Here is a 14,972-nt window from a genome sequence, read left to right on the forward strand (position 1 = left end):
GGAACTCCTTTGGATGGCATTAAAGGTTCCCCCGGGGTCAAAGGGGCCCCCCACTTCATTCCTCTCCCTGCTGCTCATTCACTTCCTCTCCCTCTCGCACGTTTGAGCAACCAAAACAGGGCGCCTCCTGCTATCACCAGTTGGAGAGCTTGTCTATGGAGCTGAACAAAAGCAAAAGACCGAGAGATTCGAGAAGTCAAAATACATGGACGTGGGGCGGGGGTAGCATCCGCACCAACTCCAAGGCTGATATTTACGATTTTAATTTGCTGTTCTTTTCGGATAGAAGTGCGTACGGACACAGCGTGCTCAGACTGGCCACACGCGAGATGCTATTTCCAAAACAAACAAAAAAAAAAAAAACAGGAAGCGGGCATTGAATTACACAGAGCGGATTGACTGGTGGGAGATATGGAACTGAACAAAAGCAAAAGACCGAGAGATTCGAGAAGCCAAAATACATGGACGTGGGGCGGGGGCAGCATCCGCACCAACTCCAAGGCTGATATTTTTACGATTTTAATTTGCTGTTCTTTTCGGATAGAAGTGTGTACGGACACAGCGTGCTCAGACTGGCCACACGCGAGATGCTAGTTCCAAAACAAACAAAAAAAAAAACAGGAAGCGAGCATTGAATTACACAGAGCGGATTGACTGGTGGGAGTGTTCACGGCTTAGGTCATGGAAGGACAAGCGAGTACGAGGTCTGGGATTGCAGCCAAAGCCACGTGGTGCAGAGCAGATGCACAAGCCAGAGAGCACAGATGACATAAAAGCTGACATAAAAGGAAGAGTTTATGTGTTAAAAATCTCGCCTGCGGGGCCCTTTGAAAAGAAAATGGGAGAAATACGGCACAGAAACACAAAGTCAATGCATTCATGTGGGATCACACTTACAACAGTGTAACAACTTGATGAGTCCGAGTCCCAAAAAGCAAAACAACTGCGAGAATGTTTAAACTTGTGCAGCTGGACGGTATGTTTAATCAGTGGAAGCCTTTAATCTTCTCATGAGAGACTGGCGTCCGTTTGAATCGCGCCACATTGTGGAATGGGAGTCGGGCCCGGATCAGAGTGGCATGCAGATGAGCAATAAACTGCCCCTGATTTTATCCAAATGACAAATCCAACATCTACTGCGAAAAACTCAGTATGTAAACAATTTGTGGCTCCACACACATCGGCACGGAGTCATTTGGTGTGGATCCAACTCCGGTTGTTGCCATGATGACAATAAGCCAAAACGTAGCACCTGCTGCAGGGGGGTATTTAGCGTCAAAAAGAAAATAGATGCGACATGCTTCTTTTGAGCTGCATGCCAATGGCAAAGCGAAGCTAATGTGCATGCTTTCCATTAACTTTTTGGGGACTGTCGCCCCTGCCAACATGGCCGCCACATCGGCACGTTCTTGAGCCTGCTCCGTACATCTGTGACAACAGTGGCACACCCTGGAAATGCGGCCAATTCTGGAACTAACAGACTTTGACAACAACTGTAGCACTTTGTGGTGCTAGCCAATATTTGCTCCGGTATCTCCCCCCCACCCCCGTCCCCCCCCACTGCAGACTTTCCGAACAGTTCAATGCAAAGGTCCTTATTACCAGCCAAAGTAACTTATTCAGCAGTAGTAAAGGGCTCAGCGCAAACATTCCATTTTTTTAAAGCAATAGCGCTCAATATGTCTTTCATGATTGTTGTTTTTTCCTTTTAAAATAATTCAATTGCTTGTCTTTTAATATGGGGTTGGCGACACAGTTTTGCGTGGCTTCATTAACCAGTCGGTCACCGCATATTCGATTCGAATGGGCACAGTTTCTGAATACATCGATTGTGATAAAGCTCGTAATCGAAGCAATAATTTGAAGCAAGGTTATTTGCGGGACCAATCCGCCGGGTCATTCTCTTGAGGATGCGTACTGCGAGACAGGTTTATGCTCTGACCAGATTCCTACGACAAACAAAATACAGAGTCACCACCTGTTCAAAAGGGTTACAGAGGATGCGGCAGACAGAAAATGATTTCATCTGGGATAAAGCGGCGCTATCATGCGTGAAAATATACTGTTGTTGAGCAGCAAGGGGGAGAGAGGGTTATATTTCGCTATGTTGGTATTGTTGGGCACTCTTCAGCCAAAAATAAATGTATTATATTTTCAGAAAGTAAAGGACACGTTATTTCATCTAGGTTATATTATCCTCTCGTTGTTTTTAGTCCTACGCTAACGACTGTAGATACAGTAAGCACATTTTCACTTGACAATACTGTAAGTGATGTAATGGACTAATATATTAGGGGTCGTCCATCTTTCCGATTAAAAACAAGCCGATCCATATTTCCATGCACGGGGTGCGATACGATTCAAGGACGGTTTATTTCAAAGTGGAATGATTCCATTCGATTTGATTTGATGCACTCATTTATATCTTTGAAAACCAAACCAATGGAAATTGGTTTTCGTAACCCTCCTTTTTCCAGATATACGTGCATACATATACATGTACATGTATACACATGTACTTACACACACATCGAGAAATTCCAAGGTATGCTTCCCCTTTGAGCACGCACATAGCAACATACAATGGAAATGAAAACGTCCTATTAAAAATCACTGTCAACCGTCGTAAAATGCCCGAAAGGGGGGGGGGTGGTCTCTCCGCTGCAGGCAGAAAGCATGCGCGGGATAGCAACGGCGCTCCACGATTTGCAACAATGTGCAACCGCCACGCACCTAAATTGTCGACACCGACATGACTCTGTGGAATACTGTAGTCGTTCCACAGTCCGCCTTACGTTTAGTTGTTTGCGTTCTCGTGGGGGGATTGGGGGGGGCGCGTGCAACCCACAGCCCTGGCACTATCCACGTCTCGCGCCGCGTGGTGTACGGCTCATGCAGCAGCACTGTGGCTTGTTTGACAAAAGACGGACAATTCATCGACCGACCTGCGGGCGTTGCTCCAAATATCCGCACCACCGGCACCTTCTTCACGTCGTTTTTCCTGAACTCTGAATAACACACGTCCAGGTCTTTAATGGGACTTGCCAGGTAGTAGTCTGCATTGACGATGCGTACGGCAAACATGACTGCTTTGGCTGCTGTACACCAAGCAAAAGCTGGGGAGGGAAAAAACAACTGCTAGGAGTCCATTTGTGGACAAATGCTCGGCTACGAGATGAGAAGAGCCGACTCTGGTGCTGTCATTTCTGAAGAACGACGGCGAAGCGCAGGGAAAGCCCGGTTGTCTCCACGAAAAAAAAAAAAAAAAACACGAACAAAAGGTTCCGCGGCGCCAACGCGTCCAAATAATCCACAATTAAGATACAGCTATGACAGAGGGGCCACAGCAAATCGGACTCTCCCTCGCTGTCGGCTCCATGTTCCTCGGCGACTGTCCTGTGATATTTTAACAGTACATGGTGTTTTTGTTTTCGGCCAGGAAGACGTTCTCCCGGCCTTCCGGTATGCGGCGTCTTTCCCAAATCACGAGTTGGAACTAGCCACAGCCGACGGCCCCCTCCATTGGCCTACACTTCCTTATGAAGCGCCTACCCACGGTGCCCGATTACGGCGTGACAAGCGATATTGCAGCGGAATACAACTTCTTGTGGTTATTTTCAAAATAAAATGATCGTAGGCTCTATGATGGCATAAAGACCGAGACACGTTACCCTTTATTTTGAAGGGGTGTTGTCTGACAAAGCTTCTCACACAAAGTATATTGGAATGTTGTCGTTCATTTGATGTCCTGCTAGGACGCGATTTGTGCTCGCTACTAAGACAATTTAATGCACAACGGCAGTAAAACGACTTGAGCGCACTACAAAAACCGGACGACTCTTCCCAGAGACGTTTTTTTCCCCGCACAGCAGCATATGTCTGCATAATAACAATACGTTACTAGCGAGGTACAACTGTACTAACAATTGCGTACCATGACTACTACAACTGGCATACATTTTTAGCAACTAACGTCGCACTAGCTTCACGATAGTACAGTAGCTGCTGGTCATTATGTAGTAGCAAACAAAGCCCAGTACATCCTTGAGTGGTCGCTAGTCATTTTTAAGCCATATTAATTGTATTTAACAAAACTAATATATTTCATATTTACGCATTCCAAAAATCTGTGGAGTCAGACGAGAAAGAAATCTGCATTTGTACCGATGTGTGGCATCACCCTTTTCAGGGTAATGTGGGGATGGATGGCCCCAGTACGAGCCTCGCGATGTAAAAGTTTGCATATAGTTGACGGCATGTCAAATCTACTCTAGTGAATGTAGAATACACACGTAAAATGTTCACTGTGCATGGAACCGATGCTGGAGTTTTCAGGTTGTTGGACGGGTGAAATGGTATGTCTGATAAGAGGAAAGTTTTTTCTTTCATCCTCACCGGACCATTGTTATTTTTTTATTTTACAGCAAATAATTTTGTGATGGAGAGATTCAAAGCATCTCTGGCAGTGACTCTAAGTCTGTCGTTGTCATTCACACTTATCAAAAGTTGGAACTGTTATAACAAAGGTAAAAGAGTTATCCTTAAAGGACAATGGTTGGAAATAAGGTTTAGAGATTGCTATTTTAGGGAAATATATTTTGTAGCCCTTTGTGAAAACACATCTGTGTCTGGCTGCTTTGGACTCCGAAGATAAGGCAGAGACGAGTGGCCCGTATTTGTGGAACAATAAAAATGAGATTGATGGGCCTTGGCAGGCCTGGTGTTGGCAGGAAGTGGGCTCATGCAGGATCTGATAAAATGTGTGAAGCTTAACTCGTACTTCAGAGAACACACCATTTTTGGTCAGGTGTAGGAAACAGCCTGGTGGGGTTGGACCGCTCAGCATGCTGAAGTTGAACTTTTCAATACTGATTTATTGTGATTCGGGCGTTTCGCATGGTTAGGCCTCTTGTTTCTATTCGCAAGTACATTGTTGTGCTCATGACACATGAATAGCTGTTTTCCACTTGTTATAAACGAGATGAGTGGGCAGGAGGTTAGTTTGAGATAGTGCTACTGGAAAATCACACTACACGAATTAATTGTCAATAATGGTGTAGTGGTACACTTGCCTGACTTGCAGAATGGAATCGGTGTGGATGTACGTGTGAACGGTTGTTCGTCTACATATGTGCCTTGCGACCGACTAGCGACCAGTTGAGGGTGTAGTCTGCCTTCCGCCCCCCGCGAACCTTTCAGGATAAGCGGTGTCGAAAATGGATGGATGGACAAACTAAAATACAAACGCTACACTCCGCTGCGAGTGGTTTTGATTATTTGAGACGTGCTGCCACCTTCTGGGGAAACCTGTCAGGAATGATGAGCGAGACGAAAGACACGGAGAACGTTCTGCGGATGAACAAACGACAGCAATCTTCTCGGCATCACACTCCAGGCTTCGTACGGTTCCTGATGCGCTTCAAATTGGAATCATCTGCTCTCATTTCAAACACGACCGTGCAGAAATCTCTCATGCTCCGAAGATGATAGAATCGATCATGAGTCAAAAAGACCAAGAGAAGTGAAGACGGCCGCTGGAAATGTTCTTTCCTCTCGAACGCTGTTGGCGCGTCTTCGCGCTGTGACAGTATTTGTCGTTTCTTTCAGAGTGGACGAATTGTGAGGGTGAGGGATGCTTCTGGCTGTGGAACGATGTAGCGTTCCTCCCTCAGCAAGCGCAAGAGCAGGTCCTGCGTGTCTTGAGGCCACCTGTAGATCCTTGTGTTCTGAAGCCAACCGGGGACATGTTTCTGTCCCACAAACACAGCAAGGGGAGAAAGAAACGACGAGGTATGAGCAAGAACGGCGTTTATTTGGAAAGGGTTGTGTTTGACTCACCTTTGTGGCATTGCAAAACAACACTGGGATGAGTCTGAAATTCAGGCAGCCTTGTTGGATGAATTCATTCTGGATCTGTACCAATGGCAAATGAAGATTGACGTTTTGATGACAACTCAAAACGACAGTACAGTTGTCACGTGCGTATTTGTGTGCTGCGCGTATGTGTGCTCGTGTTGCCGCGGGGATGGCACTTGTGTGAGAGCTCACCCGATTGTGGATGTACTTGGTGTGTAGCCCGTGCTCATCGTCAGCATCCCCCTCGACATCCTCCTTGTACTTGGGGCTGATTGCCACAATGATGAGAACGGATTTCTGTAACGTTCCCGCCATCAGACCGAGGTGACTTTTTTTCTTTTCTTTTTAATACAATACTTACGTCATTTAAAAATCTGTCCATCCATCTGGTGATGCCCATTCGGATGGTTGGATTGTCAAAAATGTCAATCTAGAAATAAAGAAGAAACGGAGGTATGCGACGAGCGTTTGAGAAGGAACGGTGAGGAAGAACATCGGAGCCTACTGCGGGTTTGAAGCCTTGACTTGTTAGGAATTTGCTGAGGGCAGTCATTTCCTCCGCCGTGTCTACTGAATATGTGATGAACACGTTCCCTACAAATGCACAAAGTCAAGAGCGAACTTCCATTCGGCCACATAAGGGAGATGGGTCGGAGCCGAAACTAAAACATTGAAGTGTCACTTACGATATTCATCAGGAAGCGTGACAGTCCTCCTGGTCTCCCTCGTACCTGGTCCGCGATCTACTCGAAGGGGGTCATTGAAACCGACCTCGCACATGACATCCCCGGGAGCCGCCCCAGCTTGCGCTTGAAGGGCATTTGTGGCATTTGGAGCGTTGCCATGTTGCATTTTGTTTCCTGGATGGTTCCTGCGGAAGAAAATCATTCACAAATGACAGCGGCAGGAAAGTATGACAGGAATGAGTGATGCTCCATACCACGGCGGTGCAAAGGGTGCAGCCCTCTGACATTGACACGCGCAGCGTCGACAGCAACTCTCCTGCTTTGGACGGAAGCCTGCAATGACAAGTGATAAATTCACACAGTCGCAAAGACGAATCGATGCTAAAAACCAAAGTGAACTTTTCAAGCCCACCCCCCCCCCAAAAAAAAAAAAAAAACAAAACAAACATTCAGACAGAACATCCATTGTGTCTTCCGAGCACTTGGACTGGCCTTGAATATGTTCTGCTGGGTAGTGCGATGGGATGTCGTGGGTGCTGTTGAGTTCTGACATAAGGGGGAGAGGTGGCTCCAAGCCATCGCCCTCATCCAACGAACACTGAAGCTCGTTTTGAGGTTCGATAAAATCACAACGGCAACTCTCCCCTGGTCTTGGAAGCCAAACCCAGGCGCCCTGGGAGGAGGCAGGAGGACTCGTCGTTTTCAGTTCACTCTGGAAATAACGCTGAAGAAGTCTGTCCCGGTTCGTATGGATGCTCATTTCCCCACTTGGCTCCCAGCTTCCACTGTTCCCCGGTCCACTGCACCGCTGGCAATTAGAAGCCCAGTCGAGGGCGAGGTCGGAGGGCGGCGTGCTCTCGTCCACCTCGATAGGAACGCTCCGATGAGAGCAAAGGCCTAGGGAAGCAGCAGTGAAACAAAAAAGACGCTTCATTTTCACTACACCGCCGTTATTACGGCTGAGTTTTTGGTCCAACGTCTGTTTCTTACTTTTCCAAGTGTCCATGTGGCTGCTGCTTATATTAAAGCAACCGTTGACTCTACAGAAGTTCAAACAAACAATGTATTATTTATTAGCCTCGTGGCAGGACACATGATTAGAAATCGCGGTTCTCTTGCGACCACTGCAAATTACCAACCCGATAAAAACAACTTTTTTTTCCCATCAATTCCTCTCTGACAGTGTCAATCAAAAGGCAGAGTCTTGAGATTTTCACTGCAAACAGCAAGTATTTTTCTTTTGGTTTTGAATCTCATTACATTATACAAGTGCTCACAACGCAGTGCCCAAAATGTAATGAAATGTAAAATCGATGTCACTTCCACAGGCACATAAACCACAGTTAAGTCTACCACCTTCTATGTGCCTTCGATCCGGGTGGAGTGAAGCGTAACAACATGAAGGGCTCACCGGTCCAAAGGTCAAAACTAGTGCTCGGAACACCTGACAGGTCGCTCTTCCAAGAAAAATCCAAATGATATTTGAAGTTTAAGAAGTTGGATGAAGCCCACAGATTTCGATATGACGAACGAGAAAGATCACACCTTTCTGTGGAAGTGCTTCGCCCGTCGCCGCAGGACAAACCTGTTCTCACACAAGCAGGAAATATTTCTAAACTACCTGTCCCTCACCTTCAACAGCCAATCAGAACGAGGGGACTGTAGTCCTTTTTTTTTTTTTGGATGAAAGCAGCAATCAATCGTGACGTCTTTTGATCAGTCACATTTGCAAGTAGCAATGTGATGCTAACACCGTATGTAGGATAATAACTTTAAAATTATTACAGTATGCTTCCACGATAAGTTGTATTTATTATTCCTGATTGGTCCATTTCTTAATAGTTCGCTGTGTGATTGTAATTTATTCTCCACTTGTGGTTCAGTAGAATAACACTGTTTGAAATGAATCCAAAAAAAATCTGTTCCTAAAATGTTTAATTACTCTAAAATTTACTCTCTAATTATCTTTGTTGTTAGTACCAGTGCTTTAAAACTGGCATTTTAAAAGCGATGGGGAAATAAAAAGGTTGCCAGTCCGCGAACAGCATATACTTGTCTCCACTGGTACGTGACACAAAAAAAGGTTGGGAACCACTGTTGTCTGTGTTGAATAATATTTTCTTGTTGTATTACAGTATCATTTTTGGTTCGTTAACACAAACCAAAATTTTCTTTTGTTTTGAAGGGGCAACCCGGAATCACTCTTACGTCACAGCTTCTTCCGGTTAGTGGAGTTGGTGTTGCTGCTGATGTGGTGTTCTGAAGTTAGCGTGGTTGTCTCTCTGTCTTATCCGAGTTCTTAAAGATAATACACTTTTCACCTCGTAAAACATAATGCCTTACTTTCAGACCTGGGAGGAGTTTGCTCGCGCAGCCGAAAAATTGTATCTGACGGACCCCATGAAGGTAAAAAAATCTCCTTGACGTGTGCTTCACAAGCCGAGTTACATAGCATTTTAGCCTTGAATCGCGTTAGCATTTGAGAAAACAGATGCTTGATTTATTTTTTGAATGAGCTTGTTTGTTGTTCCCTCTTTTTTTTAGGCCAGAGTGGTAATCAAGTACAGGCACTGCGACGGCAAAATTTGTATTAAAGTGACTGACGATTCCGTGGTAAGTGTGGTGTCACAATTACAATCTCAGAGTTGGAACATAAGATAAGATAAGATAAGAAAACCTTTATTAGTCTCGCAATGGAGAAAGTCCCACGAAACTCATTTTGTAGCATTCGAGAATATGCAAACCCCACACAGGAAGGAATCGAACCCTGCACCTCTGCACTGTGAGGCGGACGTGCTAACCAGTCGATCAGTGTGCTACTTATATATATATATATATATATATATATATATATATATATATATATAGATAGAGAGAGAGAGAGGATGTGACGAAGGCATGAATTACTGTCAGAATTTGTCAAATGACTGTCAGACTAGTCATGTAAGTCTTCTCTCTGCGTGTCCCTGGTCAGTGTTTACAGTACAAGACGGACCAAGCTCAGGACGTGAAGAAGATCGAGAAGCTGCATGGGAAACTGATGAGACTGATGGTGTCCAAAGAGACTCACAGCGGCGCTATGGAAACAGACTAACGTAGTCAAGAAGGAATACTGTTGCCCGGACCAAGTTCACTACTGTTGTTGTTTGGGAACACAGAACACCAACTGAGTGGAATTGATGGGAGAGTCTGATGGAGAAGAGCAGTAACGGAGATTTAATTCGAGCTGGACCAGCTCATCCAGCACAGTCAGAGATGTGATTTCTATGTGCTTTCTGCACATTTAGTTTAGAATTTTTTAAAACAACGCGTTATCCAGTTTCTCCACGGAAGGTGTTCGATTGCATTTCTGATTGTGTGCGAATGTATAAATGGGCAAAACGAGAGGTTTGGGCGTCGTGTGTGAAATGGACAGCGTGCCGCTCATTGAGCAGCTTTGGGCACCTGAGCTTTTGGTTATTTTTGTTTTCAAGTGGGATGATCAATGCAAGCGTAATTTTGAGTAAATCAGGTTGTTAACATTATATTTGGACCCTGCTCTTAATTTTTTCCCCTTTCTTTTATGGAAATGAACACAACTGGAAGCAGGACATTCTGATTTTTCTTAGGAACCTCAACAACTTCCGTTGCATTTGCTGACAACAGTTACATCTACAATAAATGTATGTTTACTCGTGTAGAACTAGTACCTTTATTTGATTTGGGGTGAAAGTATGGGAGTCTGTTTAATCTTGTATGGCAGGTTCTTTTGATACCAGGAGTGCCCAACCAGTCAATTCCATTTTATAAATCCCAGCATGTAAATATTGGTTCATTGCCCAAAGAGCTTCTTGCTGCAATTGAAAATAACATTTTTTTCACATGCCATTGTTAAACGCTTGTTAAAAACTAACGTAGGCATTTTGTTTGCGTTTGTTTTGAAATTAGTTTTTTTTTTTTTTTTTTTTTAGATCAGGCATGTTTAAACTTCCTCAGGTTAGGACCCCGCATTTAGTTCAGGCACTTGTCTGGGCAACCTGACAGCCGAGGACCCCAATTATTGTTATTCACTGCACCCTCTGTGGAGCGCTACACAAACAAGCATCGAAATGACATAACATGTCATTCTTGAATAACTCTGACCGAAGCCCCGTGGTGGGCATTAACTCAACACCCCTTGGAAAATTCAGCTGTCACCTTGATCGAATTGTAATTTTCACGCATGTATATAAAACAAGGTTGGCATATTGACCTGTTTTACAATGTTTGTTTGTTTTCTTACTTTGCCTGTATGGGTTTTCTCCTTAGTGACATAAAACTACGTTTCCCATCATGCACTTCTGGAATGTCGACAGTAAAACTCCAAAGGGTCACTAGAATTTCGGGTTAAAGCAGGCCAGGGAAGGACTCCAGTGTCCGTGGCCACTGCTCGTGGAAGAACCGTTCTTATTACCAAGCACGCGCCGCAGCAGCACAAAACAGGTAAAAGGAAACCAATTTTAATTCTGATTTCCTTCTATGTCTGATTTATTTAAAAAAGATAGGCTCGTTAAAGATTAACCATATTTTCTTCTAGGCTTGGATTGCATCATTGCTATTTAACGTGATTTGTGGTTTTATTTTAGTAACAAGTTATCAGTACTTTAGACGGGCACACAAGTGCGCTTTTTGCCAAATACTCGACTATTTGGCAAAAAGCGCACTTGTGGTGTGTTGTAGAACGTTTCGGATCCTTTTTTTTCCCGCAAAGTTGTTTTGATAAGAGTTGACATTGTCCTTTTGGGCATGCCTATTTCTCGAGCCAGGGGCCGGTTGACGGCTGTTCTTCACATTATCCTCTCTGCTGGCCCCAACGCAACAGGCATGTTTTTGTTTGGCTAACCCCTCCCGCATTTTTCCGCTAACTCTTGGCTCCCGAGCTGCATGTTAAGCCCCAGATTCAAAGTGTTTCATTGTGAGCCCGGCACGGAAAATAGCCTGCTGTCGACATTCAATTGTAGCACGCACTCTTTCCCGTTAAGTCCTCTCAAAGTCCAAAACATCAAGCCCAAATACAATCTCTCCATTCAAAAAGGTGATTGTTTTAGTTGCGCGTCATACTCTTGAGAATACTAGAGCCAGTCTTCAGTATGATACTACGATACCAAAACAACAACCGCAACCATCAACATATTGTTATTGAAATATGTAGTACTGTATATCATGATGAAAACTTCTGCAGTATCAATCAAAATGGAACTCTACGATCTTTGTAGCTGTATCTTTTTTTAGTAGGAAGCTCTTGTTCATACAATACCAGTTATCCTTTTTTGTTATGCTTTTTTAACGGTTTAACATATAGTCTTCCTTTTTGTCTGCATGACTGTATACTGTAATACTGTACTGCCCCCAGGTGGCCAAAGCGGGCACTGACTTCATTTGAAAGTACAGTAGTACAGCTTTTCTCATCCGCACTTTGTCTTTTTCCTCCTGCCCCCGCTCAGGAAACATGTTGTTCGAGGTCCTGATCGCTCTCCTGCTTGGAGTCGTCATCTTCCTGCTGGTGTTTAGAAGACGAAGCCATGTTTTGAAGACAGAGGATGGCTGGTGGGGGGTTGGCCCCATCCCTGATGGCGAGCGGGACACTACCATCCACCCTTTTAAAGTGACCACCAGCGATGCGGAGCTGGAGGTCATCCGCCCCATCAAACGTCATCATCACAATCATGAGAGCGTTGCGGTTTTGTCTGTCTGCGCTCACAAAATGGATTTTTTGAAACGTGTCCTCCTGTTATTTTCATTCAGGACCTTCACAGAAGAATAGACCAGACGCGCCCGGTTCCCTCCCTGGAGGACAGTCAGTTCAATTATGGTTTTAACTCGGAGTACCTGGAGAAGGTCGTCTCTTACTGGAGGAATGACTTTGACTGGAGGAAACAAGTGGACAAACTTAACCAGTATCCTCACTTTAAAACCAACATTGAAGGTTTGTTGCCGTCGTTGACTCACGTTTACTTATCTTATTGGCCTGTTGTCTTGACTTCTGCCCCCCCCGCAATTCCCATCCAGGCATTGATGTTCACTACGTGCACGTGAAACCCAAACGGGTGCCCGAGGGGACCAATTCCCTTCCTCTCCTGATGGTTCATGGCTGGCCTGGCTCCTTCTATGAATTTTACGGGACGATCCCACTGCTAACAGAGCCGTCCGACCCCCAGGGTCTCGTGTTCGAGGTGGTGTGCCCATCCATACCCGGCTATGGCTACTCGGAAGCACCGCATAAGAAAGGTGAATCCGCACGACGACCGCCCCGCTGGCCTTGAACGCCAAGGCAGCAACGTGTCTGTCATTCTTTATGAAGACCAGACAGCCGAGTTCAATCGTTTGATCTGGTTTTCGTTGAACGAGTCCTCAATCCGTGTGCTGTATTTGAACAGGTTTTAATTCCGTGTGTGCTGCTCGCATCTTCCACAAACTGATGAGACGCCTGGGCTTTCAGCAGTTCTACGCTCACGGAGGAGACTGGGGTTGGCTTGTCACCACCAACATGGCTCAATTGGAACCCAAGTAAGACCAGCCCGCTCCCCGACCTGCCGGTTATTGTCCACTCTGGAGTTTTTAATCGGGGAAAAAAATGTCGACGTGTGAATAAATATTGGAGGAGTAAAAAATGCTTTAGGCATAACAACGGGGTAAGTGGACATGAGCGTGAATGTTATTTTTCCTCGTTTCTTGTTTCCTCAACCGGAACTACGCAATGACGACTGCCAAGGTATTTGTATGCAACGCATCATCCTTTCCGCTAGGGGTCACTGTTGTCATTTAATCAGCAGCTCGTTTGGCGTCCCATGGGAAATCAACAGACTAAAATGCAGGAAGTTCTGCTGATTTGTCTTTTTTTTGTTTTCTTGTCACAGCTCACAATTTAGAATCAGTTCACCCAATACTTTTTTTTTTTCTTTGAAGCGCCATGCAAAGGAAGCCAAAGTATCTGGAGAACCCCCCAAGCATGGCGCAAATAATCTCGCATTCTTCATTTTCTTCAGGATCGTCAAAGCCTTGCATGTGAATTTTGCTCCGCCTTCCAAACCTGGTCTGGTCATCACTTTATCGGTCCTGCTCGGCCGCCACTTCCCCAAGCTGTTCGGCTTCACCAGCGTGGACCTGGAGCGTCTCTACCCGTGTATGCAAAAAATGTTTGTGGAGTCCATCAAGGAGACCGGCTACATGCACATCCAGGCAACCAAACCCGACACTGCGGGTGAGAACCAAGACCAGGCTGACTGGTCGTTATGGCTCTGTTATTTCTGTTTGTCGACTTGTGGTCTTATTTATTCATTTATTTTTCCCTTCAGGTCGAGCGCTGAATGATTCACCAGTTGGTTTGGCTGCGTACATTCTGGAGAAGTTTTCCACGTGGACCAGTCAAGACTTTAGGAACCTGGAGGACGGAGGACTCACCAGGTAGCGACAGAAAAATGGATGGGTGAAAGGGCCGCTCTTAAAATTGTCAACATTTTGAAACACGCCAACGTCAGTCGAGAAAGCAATTCGATATCGTTTGTATGGTCTCGTCAATTTCATCCTCTTTCGGTTCAAGGTTTCTGACAGCCTCCCTCTGCCCGCCTTCACCTTTTGTAACTAACCTTGCGGCCCACGTCAAAGGTCATTTTTGGCCGCAAATGGGCCCCGTTGCCGTAGCTTGGACACCACCGCTGTATTGTATTTCTTCGTAATAATTCCTGTCGGGCTCAAGAGAGGCACTTTAGTGTGCTGGATTCCTATCGCGGAGATGAGCAAATCTGAAGTCGCCGTGCGGCCTTGACAAAACCACAGGCGGTGACGCGCGTCTGTGCTCGCGTGTCTCCAAGGAAATTCTCTCTGGACGACCTGCTGACCAACGTGATGATCTACTGGACGTCCGGCTGCATCATTCCCTCAATGAGGTTTTACAAGGAGAATTTTTCCCGCCTCGACTCTCCCCACACCACGTGAGTTCTTCACGACGGCCGCTTATTTGGTCAGTTGCGGGTGGGGCGGCCTTTATCGGTACAAATACATTTGTATATCGTCGTATTACAAAGATGAAGCGGTCTGACAAAAAGAAAAACAATCGCGTGTCTGTTCCGTGCGCCACATGCATGGATCCGCACGATCCAAGTAGCATCGGCGCTGTTCTCGTCTGGAATGCGACCGCCGATGTAACCGGCGATGCGCTGTTTCCAGGATGCTGGTCTGACAAAAAGAAAAAAATCGCGTGTCTGTTGCATGCGCCACATGCATGGATCCGCACGATCAAAGTAGCATCGGCGCTGGAATGGGACTGCCGATGTAACCGGCGATGCGCTGTTTCCAGGATGCCGGTGACGGTGCCCGCTGGATTTGCGTGCTTCCCCAACGAGCTGATGCACAGCCCCAAGCTGTGGGTGCGACAGAAATTCCATAAGCTCCTCCCCTACACGCACATGGCTC

The 14,972-nt window shown here is 45.7% G+C and overlaps 4 protein-coding genes across 6 annotated transcripts in view; 2 read left to right on the forward strand and 2 right to left on the reverse strand.

The window, feature by feature from the left end:
- Positions 1–3,896, reverse strand: part of rev3l (REV3 like, DNA directed polymerase zeta catalytic subunit) — a 26,111-nt gene extending 22,215 nt beyond the window's left edge. For all 3 annotated transcript variants that reach the window (XM_019884974.1, XM_019884973.1, XM_019884972.1), the window contains exon 1: positions 2,946–3,896. In XM_019884974.1, the coding sequence (XP_019740533.1) occupies positions 2,946–3,084 (139 nt within the window). In that variant the 5' untranslated portion in view covers positions 3,085–3,896. The remainder of the gene's footprint in view (positions 1–2,945) is intronic.
- A 1,357-nt stretch (positions 3,897–5,253) lies between these two features.
- traf3ip2a (TRAF3 interacting protein 2a) lies at positions 5,254–8,154 on the reverse strand. The gene is made up of 10 exons (XM_019884977.1): positions 7,954–8,154; positions 7,533–7,582; positions 7,035–7,439; positions 6,797–6,875; positions 6,543–6,727; positions 6,362–6,450; positions 6,218–6,286; positions 6,049–6,153; positions 5,839–5,913; positions 5,254–5,750 (listed from the first exon to the last, which is right to left on the reverse strand). Exons 2-10 carry the CDS (start codon positions 7,546–7,548, stop codon positions 5,604–5,606), a joined length of 1,170 nt encoding a protein of 389 aa, XP_019740536.1. The 5' UTR covers positions 7,549–7,582; positions 7,954–8,154; the 3' UTR covers positions 5,254–5,603.
- Positions 8,155–8,757: 603 nt separating this feature from the next.
- srp9 (signal recognition particle 9) lies at positions 8,758–10,221 on the forward strand. Its single transcript, XM_019884980.1, has 3 exons — positions 8,758–8,948; positions 9,087–9,155; positions 9,517–10,221. Exons 1-3 carry the CDS (start codon positions 8,877–8,879, stop codon positions 9,634–9,636), a joined length of 261 nt encoding a protein of 86 aa, XP_019740539.1. The 5' UTR covers positions 8,758–8,876; the 3' UTR covers positions 9,637–10,221.
- A 1,095-nt stretch (positions 10,222–11,316) lies between these two features.
- Positions 11,317–14,972, forward strand: part of ephx1 (epoxide hydrolase 1, microsomal (xenobiotic)) — a 4,060-nt gene continuing 404 nt past the window's right edge. The window contains exons 1-9 of the mRNA XM_019884917.1: positions 11,317–11,382; positions 12,005–12,192; positions 12,306–12,486; positions 12,570–12,788; positions 12,938–13,067; positions 13,547–13,761; positions 13,856–13,964; positions 14,372–14,491; positions 14,857–14,968. Of these exons, the coding sequence (XP_019740476.1) occupies positions 12,010–12,192; positions 12,306–12,486; positions 12,570–12,788; positions 12,938–13,067; positions 13,547–13,761; positions 13,856–13,964; positions 14,372–14,491; positions 14,857–14,968 (1,269 nt within the window). The 5' untranslated portion in view covers positions 11,317–11,382; positions 12,005–12,009. The remainder of the gene's footprint in view (positions 11,383–12,004; positions 12,193–12,305; positions 12,487–12,569; positions 12,789–12,937; positions 13,068–13,546; positions 13,762–13,855; positions 13,965–14,371; positions 14,492–14,856; positions 14,969–14,972) is intronic.

The sequence above is a fragment of the Hippocampus comes genome, unplaced genomic scaffold (genome assembly GCF_001891065.2).
Source record: "Hippocampus comes isolate QL1 unplaced genomic scaffold, H_comes_QL1_v1.1 scaffold144, whole genome shotgun sequence".
Classification (NCBI taxonomy): domain Eukaryota; kingdom Metazoa; phylum Chordata; class Actinopteri; order Syngnathiformes; family Syngnathidae; genus Hippocampus; species Hippocampus comes.